The sequence below is a fragment of the Petaurus breviceps genome, unplaced genomic scaffold (assembly GCF_028583685.1).
Source record: "Petaurus breviceps papuanus isolate PSGF00001 unplaced genomic scaffold, PetGlider_PUasm1.0 37, whole genome shotgun sequence".
Lineage (NCBI taxonomy): Eukaryota > Metazoa > Chordata > Mammalia > Diprotodontia > Petauridae > Petaurus > Petaurus breviceps.
Genome location: NW_027186296.1, coordinates 6,138,121 through 6,155,335, shown reverse-complemented (window position 1 = coordinate 6,155,335; position 17,215 = coordinate 6,138,121). Strand labels below are relative to the sequence as shown.

Here is a 17,215-nt window from a genome sequence, read left to right as displayed (position 1 = left end):
TAATCTCATTCAACTGAAACTATTCTCTCCAACGTTACCTATGATCTTTTAACTTTTAAGTGTAATGGGCTTTTTTCAATCCACATCTTTCTTGATCGCTGCAGCCTTTGACACTGTCAATCATCTCTTCTCATTGATACCCTTTCTCTCTTGGTTGTCCATTAGTCTCTCCTGACGTTCCTCCTAATTAGCTGACTTCTCTGTCTCCTTTGCTGGATCTTCATCCAATTCAGGCCCAATACCTATGGGCGCCCCCCCCCCCAGAGTTCTGTCTTGGGTTCTCTTCTATTATCCCTCTATACTAGAAGGATTCATCAGTCCCCAAGGTTTCAATTATCATCTCTATGAAGATGGTTCTAAGATTTCCTTATCCAGTACTAACCTACAGATTGAATCTCCTACTGCCTATTGGACATCTCAACCTGGACATCCCAAAGATATCTTAAAAGCAACATGTCCAAAACTTTATAATTTGCTGAAAAATCTCCTCCTAATCTCTCCTTTACCATAGAGGACACCTTCTAGTCAGTCTTACAATCTCTCTCTCTCTCTCTCTCTCTCTCTCTCTCTCTCTCTCTCTCTCTTCCCTCCTACACAAGATCTGTCAATTTTACCTCCCTAATATCTTTCAAATTTACCCTCTTCTCTGGAACTGCCACCACCCTGATTTAGGCCCTCATCACTTCACACCAGGACTATTGCAATTTTGGACATCCTGACTCAAGTCTCCTCACACTCCAGTCCATCCTCCACTCAGCTATCAATTTAATCTTCCTAATGCACAGGTCTAACCAAGTCATCACTACCACCACCACCATCCTTACTCAGTAAACTCCATTTTCTCCTTATCTCCTTCAAAATCAAATATAAAAGCCACTGGTTAATGTTCAGAATTCTTTGTAATATGATCCTTCCTACATTTCCAGTCTTCTTACAACTTACACCCACCCCAAACATACTCTGTGATTCAATGACACTATTATGCTTGCTGTTCCTCAAAGACATTCTACCTCACAACATTGGCTGTTCCCCAAACCTGAAGTTCCCTCTCCTCCTCTCCACCTCCTAGCTTCCTGGATTTCTTCAAGTCTATGCTGAAATCCTGTCTCCTACAGGATACCTATTCTGATCCTCTTTAATCATAATGCCTTCCTTCTGTTGATTATTTTAAACCTATCCTGAATATAGTTCATTTATACATAGTTATTTGCATTTCATCTCCCCTATTAGACTGTGATCTTCTTGAGAGCAGGCCGTCTTTTACTTTTCTTTGTTTCCTCAAAACTTAGTACAGTTTCTGGCACATTGTAGACACTTAATAAGTGTTTATTGACTGATTGACAGATAAGTAAATATAAGGTGATTTGAGAAGAGGTAGAGCAGCTTAGATCAGAAAAGCTTTCACAGAAGAAGTGGCACCTGAATTGAGGCTTGAAAGAAAGTAAGGATTCTGATACATAGCGATGAAGAGTTAATACATTCTAGAAATGGAGAAAGGATTGTTCTGATGCACAGAGACAGAAGATTGAATGTGAAATTTGGGTAACAGGTAGTAGTCCAGTTTGACTAGAATGTAGAATGGGTGAAGGATAGTAGTATAAAATAAGACCAAAAAGGTTTGTTGGAGCCATATTGGGAAGAATTGTAAATTTTAATATCATGAATTTGTGTTTTCTCCAGGTGGCAATGATTAAGGAGGCATTGACAGCCTTCAAGCTAGGATAGTGATAGAGTCAGACTTATGTCTTAAGATAATTTTGGCAACTATGTGAAGTAGAGGTGTCAAACTCTCAGCTTCAAGGGGGAGCCACAAAACTCCCCAACTAGATTAAAATGTAATTTGAAAACATTTAACAAAATAGGTAAAAATACAATTAAAATACAACAAAACATATAAAATGTTAATTTTTTATTTTCTAAATTAACACATGGCAGCAGGAATCCATTTGTTTGAGTTTGACACCATTGTTGTAAAGGATTACTTTGAATAGAGAGATATTGAAATGAAAGGAAGAGGGCAAGTTAAGAGGCTATTAAAATAGTTCAGACAAGACTGAGGTGCCTGAACTAATACTATGATTTGATGAGGCATAGGTTAGGAAAAGCTGCATTTCAGCCACGGGGGATGAAAAAGCAGCAAGATAAGAGATGGCCATATCTAAGGAAGGGAGAAAAAGCCACTTTGGATCATACCCATCAGGTATGGGAAAGGGAGTAATATATAATGAGGTTTGAAAAATAAGTTTGGATAAGGATGTGAAAGGCTTTAAAAGTCAAATGGGAGAGTTTATATTTTATGCTAGAGGCAATAGGAAGCCACTAGCTTTTATTGAGCAGAGGAGTGACTTTGTCAGAATTCTACTTAAGGAGAAGCACTTTGACAGCTGTGGGGAGGAGATATAGATAGATATAGATACAGATAGATAGACAGACAGACAGACAGACAGACAGACAGACAGACAGACAGACAGACAGATAGATAGATAGATAGATAGATAGATAGATAGATAGATAGATAGATAGATAGATAGATAGATAGATAGATGTGGGGGGGGTAAGGGAGTATAGAACAAAGGAAAACCAAAAGATTATGAACCTGGGAGACTGGGGAGATGGAGGTACCCTCAGAAGAAATACAGAAGTTCAGAAAAGGTGTAGGTTGGGTGGGAACATAATGAGGCAATTAGGGGTTATAGTGGAGAGCATACTAGACTTAAAGTCAGGGAGTCCTGAGTTCAAATGTTGCCTTAGGCATTTAATAGCTGTGTCACTCTGGGAAAGTCATAACCCCCTTCATCAGTTTCCTCATATGTAATATGGATAGAGGTTCAAATGAGATAACACATGTAAAATGCTTTGGAAACCTTAAAGAGCTATATTAAAAATGCAAACTATTATTATGTTTTATTATGTTATATTACATTTTAGATTTGTTGAGTTTAAAATATCTATGGAACATTCAATGGAATTATTTGGGAAGCATCAGATTTAAGAAACTCAGGACTTACAGTCTTTATTCTTAATGAATTTAAACAACCTTCTTCAAAAGCCAACTACACACTCTCCCCATTGCTACCTTCATCTCTTTGTTCCTGAATGTGTAGATGACTGGGTTCAGAAATGGAGTAAGAACTGCATCAAAGATGGCAAGAAACTTATCCAGGCTTGATGTAGGAAATGGCCAGGTATAGAAAAATATCAATGGACCAAAGAATAAAACCACTACAGTGATGTGAGCTGCGAGAGTGGAAAGAGCCTTGGAAGAACCACCTGAAGAATGTTTTTTAACAGTGACCAGGATGAAAATGTAGGAAATTATCAGTACACAGAAGGATCCAAGAGAAATGAAACCACTGTTGGCAGTGACCATAAATTGCAATCTATAAGTCTCAGCGCAGGCTAATTTGATGAACCGAGGAAGGTCACAGAAAAAGCTATCCAATTCATTAGGACCACAAAAAGGTAAGTTTACAACAAAAGCCAGTTGAATCAAGGAGTGGATGAGGCCAGTGATCCAGGCAACAATCAAAAGGAAAATGCACATTCTTGGATTCATAATGGTCAAATAGTGGAGAGGTTTACATATGGCCACATATCTGTCAAAGGCCATGGCTATAAGCAACACCATCTCAGTGCCACCAAATGCATGAATGAGGAATATCTGAGCAACACAACCCCCAAAAGAAATTAATTTCTGCTTTCTGAAAAGGTCACAAATCATTTTGGGGGCTGTGACTGAGCCAAAACCCAAGTCAATAAAAGAAAGGTTGGCCAGCAGGATATACATAGGGGAGTGTAAATGAGAATCAAAGGTCACAGTGAGCAAAATGAGCATGTTTCCCAGAATGCTCACCACATAAAGTACAGAGGAGGACACAAAGAGGAGACACTGAATCTCCCATGAATCAGAGAGCCCAAGGAACACAAACTGAGATACTATAGAATGATTCTTTCCATCCATTGACTCCAAAGGGCACAGCTGGTTATGACCTTACCTAAAGGAAAAAGATGATACAAGAATCAGAATTCGTGAGAATAATATTAGTATCCTGGCTTGAGGGATGTACAAATTAGTAAAGTCAAAAATGATCTTAATATGTCACAAACCAAGCAACAATCACACAATCTCTGAAATTGTTCAATATTGCTTTTTCTGCTCGTGCTTCTGTTTTTCTGTTAATGGATAAGGTGGAAACATAAAACAAGGATGCTACATTTTTAACAAATACCCCAAAACATCATAGGGTCCCAAAAACAATAGAACTCAAAGGGATCTTAAAAACCATCTAGTGCAGCACAATCATTTTATAGATAAGGAAACGGGTTGGAATTAAGTGTCTTGCCCAGGTTCACACAATTAATGTGACTGAGGTACATTTCAAGCACAGTTCTTACTAATTCCAGTCCAGAGCTATTTAAGCTCCACCCAAATACTCTACAGGTGAAAGAGATGTTGTAAAGAGAGGAATATCATTTAATTGGAGTATGAAACGTTGAACTAAAGAGATAAATAGAAGATGAAGGTTTAAATTTCAAGGAATGATATGGAGAATAAAGATATTCAATATAGGTCTTGTAATTGTCTGATATAATTCTATGAAGTTTCTTTTGGAAATTGCCTTGAAAGCATGTGATACATTCTTTTAAAGATCCTCAGTGGTGATAAATCTTTGTCCTTAGAAAATTACTTGGGGGGCAGCTAGGTGGCACAGTGAATAGAGCACTGGCCCTGGAGTCAGGAGGACCTCAGTTCAAATCCAGCCTCAGATACTTAACACTTACTAGCTGTGTGATGTTGGGCAAGTCACTTAACTCCAATTGCCCTACCTTCCCCCCTCCAAAAAGAAAAAAAATTGATTTGGATTTTAAGAAATAACCAAAAAATCGTTTAGAACCAAGTATGGTTAAGACAAGAGGACCTTAAGGTAGATTAATGTCATTTCAGGTTAACAGCTAGCTGTAACTATAAAATGAAAATGTCTTTTATCCTTCATAAAATAGTTCTGGAGAAAATCCCAAACTATGTTATTTCCAATTATATGAGGCATTAGTTTGAGTAAATAAAATTAAGCATTTTGTCTAAAGTTTCAGGATAAAGATAAGGACACGCTGTCAGAGGAAACTGAAAAACAAGCTCAAGAAATTACACAACCACACAAAAACAATGTAACCTACAGAGACTGATATGACAGATCTAAAGGAAACAGTAAGCAGGAAGATTATCAGTATTGGTTCCACATTGTGACATTCCATTGGCACAATGGAAAACGTCAAATGTTGGAAGGGTCATGCATGGGGGAAACAGCACTTTAATGTTCTGTTGATAAAACTGTGAATTAGTGCAGCCATTATGGAAAACAATTTGGAACCATGCCCCAAAATTTACTAAACTGCACATACAATTTGACCAGTGATACCACTATTAGGCCTATACCCCAAACAGATTAAAGAAAGAGGAAAAGGACCAATACATACAAAACTATTAATAGCAGTTCTTTTTGTGGCAGCAAGGAACTGAAAATTGAAGCGATGCCCATCACTTGTGGAATGGTTGAACAAATTATGGTATATGGATGTAATGGATTTCTATTGATCAGAATTATTCTGATCAACATAATGACCAATTAGGATTCCAAACACTTAAGGACAAAACATTCTACCCACCTCCTTACAGTGTTGCAATGGACTCCAAGTGTAGACTAAGTCCTATATTTCTTGGAGATGGCCAATACAAGAATTTGTTTTGCTTGATTATGCATATTTGATACAGAGGTTTTCTTTTTCTTTTTTCCAATGGAGAGTGGGTGGAAAGGAATGGAAAGAAAATAGTTTAGTATAGTAAGAAATAAAATTATTTTTAAATTAAATTTTAAATTATTAAATTTAAATACTTCTCAAAAACGAAATAATTTTACCATGATATTTCAAGAAACTGTACAAGAAAAATTTTCAGAAATATTGAAAAAAACTAAAAATCACAGAATGTAAGGGCCAGTAGCAAGTATATGCCTGAAATTCAGTTCAATCCTTGAGTTCACAATGGTGAACTGCAGTAAACATATTACTGTCAGTCTTTGAGAATACAACATAATTTGACAGATAACCAAAGGAAAACCAACACATATTAAAAAAATCAAAGCAAAGTAGCTTTTCAAAAAAATTAAAAATGAAAGAATCCACAAAATGATACATTGAAGGTTGGGACATAAGACTTTGCCTAAATTTAAAAACTGATATAGATTTATAATATTTTATATTTAGAGGTTGACATCCATCAAGATTAAATGCAGAAATAGAAGGTGAAAGACTTCCTTAGGGTCACACAACTAGTGTGTGAGGAAAGATTTAAACTCAGATCTTCCTAATTATAAATCCAGCTCTGTAGCAGCATAAGTTTGAAGAATGGGAATAGAAAGAACCAACTATATGGAAATTTTTCATATAAAAAGAGTACATGTACTCAAATCAACATGTAACTTGAAACTATGATAAGTTATTTCATACCTTAATGTAATTGTGGAAGTGGAAAATGGAAATTAAGATGTAATGTGAAAAAGAATAGAAATGTTGCTTTGATCAACAGCTGAATAATACAAATGGGTTTGGGCAAAAGGAGAGGGGAGAGGAAGAATAAGTTTATTTTTGTCAATGTAGAAAAATAATGAAAGAAAAGTCAAGGGAAAAGGGTAGTGTGCGAAGAGGGTTCAGTATGAGTGGCACAGAGATCTTAAATATGGTTAAGGAGAAAGGACTCAAAGTTTTGTAAAATGTATTTCATAATAATTTAAATATAGAAATTGCATTTAATGTTGCATGACATGTGTTGAGGTTCGGTAAATTTTAGTGTTAGTTAAAAAGGAAGACTATATTCATTTTTTATAAAATGAATAATTTAACAAAGGATGGGAAAGGGTAAGACATATTTTGTTATTAAGTCATTTCAGTTGTGTCTGACTCTTCATGCCCTCATTTGCAATTTTCTTGACAAAGATACTGGAGGGATTTATCATTTCCTTTTCCAGTTCAGTTTAAAGATGAGGAACTGAGGCAAACAGGGTTAAGTGAGTTTCCCAGGGTCACACAGCTAGTATGAGTCTGAAGGCAGATTTGAATTCAGGGATGATAAGTATTCTTCACTTCAGACCCAGCACTCTGTCCACTGAGTCACCTAGCTGCCCAGTGAAACATATATAACAATTATAACTTCAAATGTAAGTGCATTTAATTCTCAGCAAAAAGAAAAATGATTATCAGACATACTAAAAATCATAAGTATTTCAATACTCAGAATATGATAAATCAAGCAAAAATATAAATTAAAAAATTACTGATAGAATAGCAGGTTGAAAATGAATTTGATAGATACATGGACAGCACTGAAAGAGATAAATGGTGAACAACTTTTTCAAATACACATAGAACATTTATAAAAATCAGTTACCTCAGACAAAACAGTATTAGAAATCAAATGAGAAAAGCAAAAATTTTTAATGCTATGATTAAAGACCACAACACAGTAAAAAAAAAACAGTATCTTCTAAGAAAAGCAAGATAAAGACAGAGAATTAAATGAAAAATAAAACTTGTTGAGTAACAGTTGATTTAAAAAGCAAATTATAGAAACAATACAAAAATTATGTGTGTGTATATGTATATATACATATGTATGTATAAAACACATCAAATGTGTGCCTTGTGTCCATATACCACAATTTCTTCAACTATTCCACAATTATTGGATGCATGGGTTGTCCTGATGTATTGGGATGCAGTCAATTCAAAACTCAAAGCCAAAATGATATTTCTAAATCTCTTATAAACATGATAAAATAATGGAAAATTAATGAATCCTATTGCTATCAATTAGCTAGTTAGAAAATGAACAAATTGGTTCACCAGAAGCAAGCACAAAACAATAAATCATCATAATTAAAGGATAAATTTATAAAAATAGAAAGCAATCAAATTAATAAAATAGTCAATAAGATGAATAAGCCATTTGTAAAATTAATTTTTAAAAATATAATCAAAATTTTAAAATCAGAAATGAGAAAGGTGAGATCACAATTAATGAAGAATTTTTTAATCAGAGACCATTATGTGCAACTAGATAGATGCCAGTAAAACTTAGAATATTAAAATACAAAATTCTCAAAAGACTAAATAGAAAATAGATAGCACAAATAAACAAATCTCAAGAAAAAATTAAATTGTTATTAACAAGTCACCATTGAAAGGAAAAGTTAAAACCACAAGGAAATTCTAGGAAAAATTCATCAAAGAAGAAAATTCCTATACCATAAAATTATTTTAAAAGTTAGAGATTCAGTCAATAAAATCTGGTCCTCCTCTCAAAACTCATAAAAATGTAAAAAAAAAAAAACACCTTTAAAAGAGGGTTTTTTTTTTTTTACATTTTTATAAGTTTTGAGAGGAAGACCCGTTATCATTAACCATCAACATTAGAAAATATTGAATAAGATACTAGTGGGTAAAATTCAGCAATTTATCAAAAATTAATCATTATCAGCCGTAACCGAGGAAAAAACATTGGGTCTGGATTCAGAAAATGTGAATTTCAGTTCTACATCTGATACTACCTGTGTGAACTTAAATGTCACTTAGCCTTCTTGGACCTTCTTCATCTGTAAAATGAATAAGTTGGATTAGATAAATTCCAAGGTCCCTTCCAACTCAAATTTTATGATCTTATGATAAAAAGGTTTTCTATCAAGAAATAAAGAATGGCTCAATAATAAAAACTCAGCTTACTAAGGCATGTAAGACAATTCATAAATATTATATAATTATATCAATAAATGCCCCCCAAAACTTGAATAAAATGCCTTTTTTAACTTTAAAAAGCTTGGGAGTAGAAAACTTTTTCCTTAACAGAATAAAAAGTTCTTATTTCAAATCAATAATTAGCATCTTTAATGTAGAAACATTAGAGGTTTTCCTACAAAGAATCTCCCCAGGGCTGATACTAAATAAATGCCCCCTCCCATTATCTCCTTCACATCTATCTCACACAAGAGGTGACCTTTCTCTAGCCCTTTTTGTGGTGGCTAAGATTTGGACATTGAAGGGACACTCATCAATTGGTGAATGGCTGAACAAGTTGTGGTATATGATTGTGATGGAATATTATTGTGTTATAAGAAATGACAAGCAAGATGATTTTAGAAAATACTGGAAAGATTTACATGAACTGATGCAAAGTGAAATGAATAAAACCAGGACAACATTGTATACAGTAGAAGCAATATTGTATGATGAACTGTGAGTGACAGCTATTCTCAGCAATACAATTATCCAAGACAATCCCAAAGGACTAATGATGAAGGATACTATCTGCCTCCGGAGAAAGAACTGGTATTGTTTGAATATAGACTGAAACATGTTATTTTTCACTTTCTTCCTTTCATTCTTTTTCTTTATTCAAGTTTTTTTATACAAAATGACTAACATGAAAATCTTTTTCATGATTGCACATGTATAACCTGTATTTGATTGTCTCCCATCTCAGAGAGGGAGAAAGGGAAAAAGGATAGAAGGGAGGAAGAGAATTTGGAACTCAAAACTTTTTTAATGTTAAAAAATGTTTAACATGTAATTGGGGAAAATATACATCAAAAAATAGATGCTTGTTGACTGATGGTTTTTAAAATACTAAAGCAATAAAATGAAAAGATAAAATTAAAGTAATAAGTAGAGGGAAAGCAGTTTATCTTTATTTGCAGTTAATATGAAGAAATTACAAAAAATTGAGGTAATAAATATGACATAACATAAATCCACAAATATCATCAGTATTTCTACAGATTAATATCAAAAACAATTGATAGAAGTGATATAAACATAAATATCACTTATTATAAAAATATGTCAAATATTAGGTAATTAACTTATCAAGGCACTTTAAAACCTATAGACAGCTATAAAACAATTTTAAAATGAATAAAAATAATTAAACAATTGGAGAGATATTCGATATGTACATCCAGCTCAGGCAACACTCTAGTTATACCTCTGCAAGGAGGACACTTGATTTACAAAAAGAACTAGAGGGCTGGGACTGCATAGTCTTGGGTTTTAGTCCCAACTCCATTAGTTCTTTGCTGTATCACCTTCTTCAAGTCCAAGGTACCTTCTATAGAAAGCTTTTCCCATTCCTCAATTTTAGTGCCTTCTCTCTATTGATTATGTCCAATTTATCTTGTATGTAACTTGTTGCCAAGAAGGTGGTTTGCATGTAGTTTCTCCCACTACATTATGTGCTCCTTAAGAGCAGAGAGTGGCTTTTGCCTCACTTTGTATTTGCACTGTTTTAGGATGGTACTTGGAACATAGTAGGTATGTAATAAATATTTATGGACTGACTAGATTTCTCTGGGCCTCAAACTACGGCAAAATGAGGAAATTGAACTAGGTGATCTCTAAAGTTCCTTTTAGTAATAATATTGCATTAGATTAATTTATTTGAAAGGTATTACTCTATTGTGATTCTCAAGGACCTTCAAGGACTTTCTTTGAGTTACATTCATCATTTGTTTTATCTAAGTAAAGACTCATGATGAAAACAGCAAAGCTGCCTCTATAGCACTGGTGCTCAGAATCTCATCTTCCATCATCAGAGAAGTAAGCAGTTAAATAACTTGTCATTAGCATAGTCAATAATTCAATTACCGAACAATTAGGTTTGGAACTTAGTCCTGTGTTTGACCCAGTCCACAGTACTGATTCTCAAAGCACTTCTTAAAAACTCCCCTTCACATTTTGGTTCTGGGTTCCAAAAAAGTCAGTTCCCAAAATATATGTTCTGCTCCATAGCCTAAAAACTTACTGATTTGACTGTGACATTCAGATCTTGCTTCCCTATAATGTATCATGGTGAGAGGGAATAAGATATAGTCAATGACATACTGAATTTAGAGTTAAGAAGATCTGGATTCGAATTCTGTCTCTGACATTAGTCTAATAAACAACACTAGATAAAGTCACTTGATCTCTCTAATTTTCCTTACCTATAAAATGAAGATAATAGCATCTGCAGTATCTATCTTAAGTCTTTTAAGGTTCAAATTTTAAAAGTATGGCAAGCTTCTTTTATAAATTTCATAGGGAAGGCTTATTGCTTCCTATATGCCTAAAAGTCAATACTCCATTCACTTATGTATATCCTAATTCTGCCACCAGAACCAGCTATCAGTGACTGAAATCTAAGAACCAGTTGAATCTTCTTCTGTGCTGCCAACTTCATATCTATCATTCCACCTACCTATTCTGGGGCAATAGCATCAGCAGGGAGTCCAAGGAACCCTACCAGCTTAGCCTCTTCAGTCTTGTGTAATATAATTACCTACAAAGCATAGAGCTTTTTAAAATGCTGTCATCAAAGGAAAGATAGCTAATTAGCCACACTTAATGGGCTCAAACAAGCGAGACTTGCAGAGGTCTGGGATTGCCAGCCAGAGACCATATGGCTAAGGGAATTGCATCCTCAGATTGTGTAAGTTTGTCCTGACCAGTCAAGTGAAGAAGCATCTTGAATTTGTCATATACCTGAAGAAGAAACAAGCTGTTTATGGTGTAGATTCACATGTGTGGTCCTTTTTTCCCATTATACTTTGTATATGGAAATGCTGATCTTGTTTTTTTAACTCAGAATAAAAACAAATTTAAGGGAAAAGATCTATCATATATAGGCCCTATTACATGATAGATAAATCCAGTAAAAGAGAAGAAAAAACTAACTAAATTAATAATGAGCTCTGATTATAATTATAAATGTCTACATTATATGATTACATAAATAATGTGGTGGCACAAAAAAAGTAATAATTAGCACGTCCTGGCTGAAGCAGGCATTCTGGGAAAGTGGGGTTTACAACATAGTAATTGGTGAGGACAAGACTTAATTTTACCCCTTTTCTTTTTGGTTGCGACAGAGTGAAAAGCACAGAGTGGGGGCGGTGGGAGGAATCTAGATGAGCTTTGATCTACATCACAGATTTCATTACATTATCTTTTCCCAGAAAACTCCTCCAAGCTTCCCTATGTCTATTGAAGGAGCTACCATCCTTCTAGCTACAACCTCATAAGCTCAGTACCATCTGCAGCTCCTCATCTGTCTTCAAGCTACATATCCAGTTGGTTACCAAACTGTCTCTTCTACTTCCTCAACATTTCTCCCATTTGTCACCTTTTTTTCTATTCACCTAATCACCACCCTAGTTTGGGCCCTAGCCTGGACTATTACAATGGCCCTCTGATGAGGAAAAGATTTCAAGCTTCTAGCTGTCTTTTATTTTAACTGATTTAGTTTCTCCACTCCTCTATCATTTTCATAGAATAGAAATAACAAGGGATCACTTATGGCTTGTCATATCACAGCAAAACACCAAATCCTTCCCAGGGTTAGGCCATTCTATAGCCAGAAGGAGGCCATAAACACTCATTTGGTCAAAGGGAAACAGGGCAGCTCCAAAAATGCTCAGTGGGATAACACACACACACACACACACACACACATATTGTGGCATCTTAGACATAATTTCTGGGGAATATAATCATTTTATTAATAATGCCAGCATTTTAATAAAAGGATGGTTATTTGACCAACTCTCTCTTAGACCAAAGTTCCCTAATGGCGATGGACTCACAGTTTATATGCCTTTGGAAGAGCAGGTGTTCCTCACGATGGCAATCAATACTGAATGGTTAACAATTAATGAGAAAATGAATATTACAATGTGAAGGTGGGTTATATTACAATGAGGGTCTTAGGGACTTGGGTCACCCAAATCTTCATTAAAAGGACTCATCAATTTCCATACCACCTGTCTGAAAAAAGGGAGAGCCAACACTTCCCAGACCCATCTAAGCAAACACAATGAGCAGGAATGTACCCATTAGCCCAAATTTAGAATTTCTATTACTATTTGATTAGATCTTTCCCTGGGTAAATCTCTGCCTAAGATTACACACACTAGTGATTTCTGGATGAGGAAGTAGAGAAGGGGAAAATCGTGGTCCTAATATAATAATTAGTTATTAAATGCAGGAGAGAAGCATTTCTCATAATATACTACATGCTGGGAGTACACGTTCAAAAATATTTTACTGAAAGAGAAGAGCTTGGATATCACTATCACAAAAGATAATCAAGTTTTTCCCAATAGTCTGTGGACTGACTTTTCTAAATACACAAATACAAAATGAGGGTGTAGATTGTCACTAGGAAAACTCTCCTGAAATACCCAATAGCATGGGAATTTGCTTTGTGCCTTGGGACAAGTACTCTGGCCAATGACAGAAGAATGAATCAAAAGAGATTAAATATAGGGAAGTGATTCATTTACCTCACTTATGTGTATTAGTAAGTTATTTAATAAGGAAAAAAAATATGATATGCTCTGTGAAATACTGCTTAATTTATAGAATTTTAACCATTTGCTACAGTGTTAATAATAAATATACAAGTAGAAAAGGTGCTATCTTCACAACAACTACATAAGGTAGTAGGGCCAATATTGTTATTCCTATATTAAGATGAACATACTATGGATGAGTGGTTAAATAACTTGTCCGTGGGCACAAAGCTAAAAAATTTTGTGTCTGGGACTCACACTGGGACTCAGAACTGGGTCTCCCAGTTCTAGGCCCAGTGTTCTTTTCTACCTAGATAGGTAGCTGTGGGTAGAAAGTCCAAGGAGTAAAGGTATAATGTTCAGACCACTTCAGAATACACTTGATCCAGGAACAGATGTTTTAGATCCAATCCTGTGATTTCATAAGTATAAACCATTCCCAATGTACAAACTCCCTCTGCTAATACAGAGGAACAGTCAGAGGCATGCTGTAGTTATCTGGAATGTGCTAGAGAAAATCAATTGTTAAATTTTTAGAATGAGCATTTATACCTTGGAAATCATGAATACTATTGTTGAGTTCTAGATTTAAGAAAGCAATGGAGAAAATGTTAATGATACAGATTAAGCTTAAAAGTATGTCCTGCATACATTTTTGGTGGGGAGATCCCATTGTTAAATATTTACCAGGACATTCCTGGAACAATTGATCTGCCATTTATTAGGGAGTTTCCTGGGCACTGAGATGTTCAGTGACCCAAAGATTTCATAGTCAGTATGTGAGAGATGAGGTGCTAGAATCCAGGTATTCTTAATTCTGAGGCTGGCTCTCTAGTCAGTAATCAGGGAATTTTTTAAGGCTATTTTAACATTGAACTAGATCTGCTAAGATAAAAATTAATAGAGATAAATGTAAAGTCTTTCATTTTTGGTATTAAAAAGTCAAATTCTCAAGTATAAAATGGGGAGTCATGGATAGACAGCGAATATTTCAATTATTCTGAAAAAATATCTGAGAGTTTTAGTGAACTGTAAGCTCATGATATGCAGTGTAACGTGGCAGCCAAAGAAGTAATGAGAACTTAGTCTACATTAAGACAGACAAAGCTTCAAGGAAGGGATAGTTGATAGCCCAACTGTATTCAGCCCTCCTCACACCTCATCTGTAGTATAATGTTCAGCTCTGGGCACCACAGTTTGAGAAGGATATGAACTAGAGATTGTCAAGGGGAGGGAAACCAGGACGGTAAAAGACCTTGAGTCTATTATACACAGAAAAACTGGGTGCATTAAGCCTGGAGGGGGAAAAAAGACTAAGGGAAAGGTGGGAGGGATATGATAGTTGTATTTGAAGGACTGTCATGTGGAGGAGAGACCAACTGGCCATTTGGCCCCACTGGGCAAAATTAGGAACAGTAGGTAGAAACTACAAATGGGAAAATTTAGGCTTGATGTCAAGAAAAGCTTTCTAATCAGTATTCTATAAAAATGGAAAGGCCTGACTTGAAACATGGGGGAAGGGTCCACCATCCAGGGAGGTCTTTAAGCAAAGGCTATACAACTTCTTCATTGCTGGTTCCTCATTTTCAGTCAAGTCCAATTCTTCATGACCCCATTTGGGATTTTCTTGGCAAAGATGCTGGAATGGTTTCCCATTGCCTTCTCCAGATCATTTTACAGATGAGGAAAGTGAGGCAAACTGGGTTAAGTGACTTCCCCAGGTCATACAACTAGTAAGGGTCTGAGGCCAGATTTGAACTCAGGTAGAAGAGTCTTCCTGAATCCAAGACCAGAAATCTATCCACTGTACTCTATACACCTAGCAGCCCATAACTACTTCTAGGGTATATTATGCTGGAGATTGATTTTGGGTATAGGTCAGACTATATGGCTGCTAAAATTCCTTCCATTTCTCAAAAGCTGTGACTCTCTACTTCTGTGAGGTCATGATGGAGGTGAAAATATGGGAAGGATTGAAAGTGAATATTGAAATAATGGTAGAATCACGGGGTGGCTAGGTGGTGCAGTGAATAGAGCACCAGCCGTGGAGTCAGGAAGAGCTGAGTTCAAATCCAGTCCCAGACATTTAACACTTCCTAGCCTTGTGACCTTGGGTAAGTCACTTAACCCCAATTGCGCCGCCTTCCCCCCTCCAAAAAAGGAAAGAAAAAAAAAAAGAAAGAATGGTTGAATCTAATAATAAATGAGAGGAAAGAGTGTACATAAGAATGGAATATACTCTGAGGAATCCCTTTGGATTATCATAGTGTCAAACTTAAAAATATGTAATAGCTCAAGGTGCTCTCAGCATGAAAGAAAGGCTCAGGAATCTAAACACATTTGAAAGTGAAGAAAATAGTTACAAAGACCCAAAGGTCAAGAGACCTTGGTTCTTGTACAGGTTGATTAATAATGTTAACCTCAAACAAAGCCAACTAAGTTCCTTCTGCCTTAGAGTACTTGTTTTTTAAATGAAAAGATATACTTAAATTATTCTATAATCGTGTGTTTATATATAATAATATACTATATAGTTTATTATATGACCATATAGTTATATGATAGTTGGGGCAGGACCAAAGCAATCTAATAAAAACCAAGAAAAATGGGAAATGGGGCAGAGGAAGGCAAACATATAGTAATCTGAGAATTTCAGAAAATAATAAGAGTAATTCATATTTATAAAGTTTACTAGACATAGATAATACATTTATCTCATTTGAAATCAGTGCTATTATTATCCCCGTGTAATGAGGAAACAGAGACATAGAAATATTAAGCAACAGATCCAGGACCACAGAGCTAATAAGTTATCTGAGGTAAGATTTGAACCCAGGGCTTCATGGCTTCACTCATTCCACCATACCAAAGCAGAGACTGGTTTTACATTATTTCTTCCTGTCCCTGGGCCTAGGAAAATACCTTGTACATAGTAAATAGGTAATAAATACAATGAAATTATAAACAAAGCAGTTAGATAGTGAGATAGACTTGGGGTAGGTAGTACATATGGTTAGCTTGATACACACACACAAAAAAAAGTAAATGGTAAAGATGGACATAAGAGATGGGACAAGAAATAACATTCAATTCCAGCAATGTGGGATATTTGTATCACTTCTCCTTGGCAAAATTCCGGAAACAGTATCATAGAAGGTTGGGGGTTTAGAAGCAGCTAGGCAGCCCAGTGGAGAGAGCTCTGGGCCTGGAGTGAAGAAGAAAAACACTAGTTCAAATGCAACCTAAGACACAGCACAGGAGTGACCCTGGGCAAGTCACTTAAACTCAGTTTGCTTCAGCTTTCTCTACTGTAGAAAGGAGACAATAATAGCACCTTTTTGCATCTCAGGATTGTTGTGAGGATCAAATGAGATAATAATTTTGAAGAATATAGCATGGGATTTGGCACATTGTAAGTACTATATACATATTCTCTGATTATTATTAATATTATTATTAAAGCATTAATTAGCTAAAGATAGATCTTTTTTTTAAGTAATCGGGGTTAAGTAATTTGCTCAAGGTTACACGGCCAGGTGTTTCTGGGTGGGTGCTAAGTGTCTGAGCCCGGATTCGATCCCCAGGTCATCCCAACATTGGAGGCCGTGCTCTTACTCGCTGTGCTACCTGGCCGCCCCAAGATATGAGATCTTCAGGGCATTTGATTTCCATTTTCATGCAGCAAATTCAAGGCATATTCTGAAGCTTGAATTTATCTCTGTTGGTTCGATGACAAGTTTTTCACTCCTCCAGATTCATGAGTCTCAGGATCCATGATCTTGGCTCACAGTCAATTTAAAAGAATTTCTTTAAGACACCAAGCCGGCTGTATATTCTCCTCA

The 17,215-nt window shown here is 35.5% G+C and overlaps 1 protein-coding gene across 1 annotated transcript; it reads right to left on the bottom strand.

The window, feature by feature from the left end:
- Nucleotides 1-3,028: 3,028 nt before the first annotated feature.
- LOC138168394 (olfactory receptor 4F3/4F16/4F29-like) lies at nt 3,029-3,961 on the bottom strand. The gene has a single exon (XM_069097423.1). The coding sequence runs from the start codon at nt 3,959-3,961 to the stop codon at nt 3,029-3,031; it is 933 nt and encodes a 310-aa protein (XP_068953524.1).
- Nucleotides 3,962-17,215: the final 13,254 nt, after the last annotated feature.

Excerpts from the sequence above, each read along its gene's own strand:
- LOC138168394 (XM_069097423.1), bottom strand. The coding sequence starts at position 3,961 with ATGGATGGAAAGAATCATTCTATAGTATCTCAGTTTGTGTTCCTTGGG.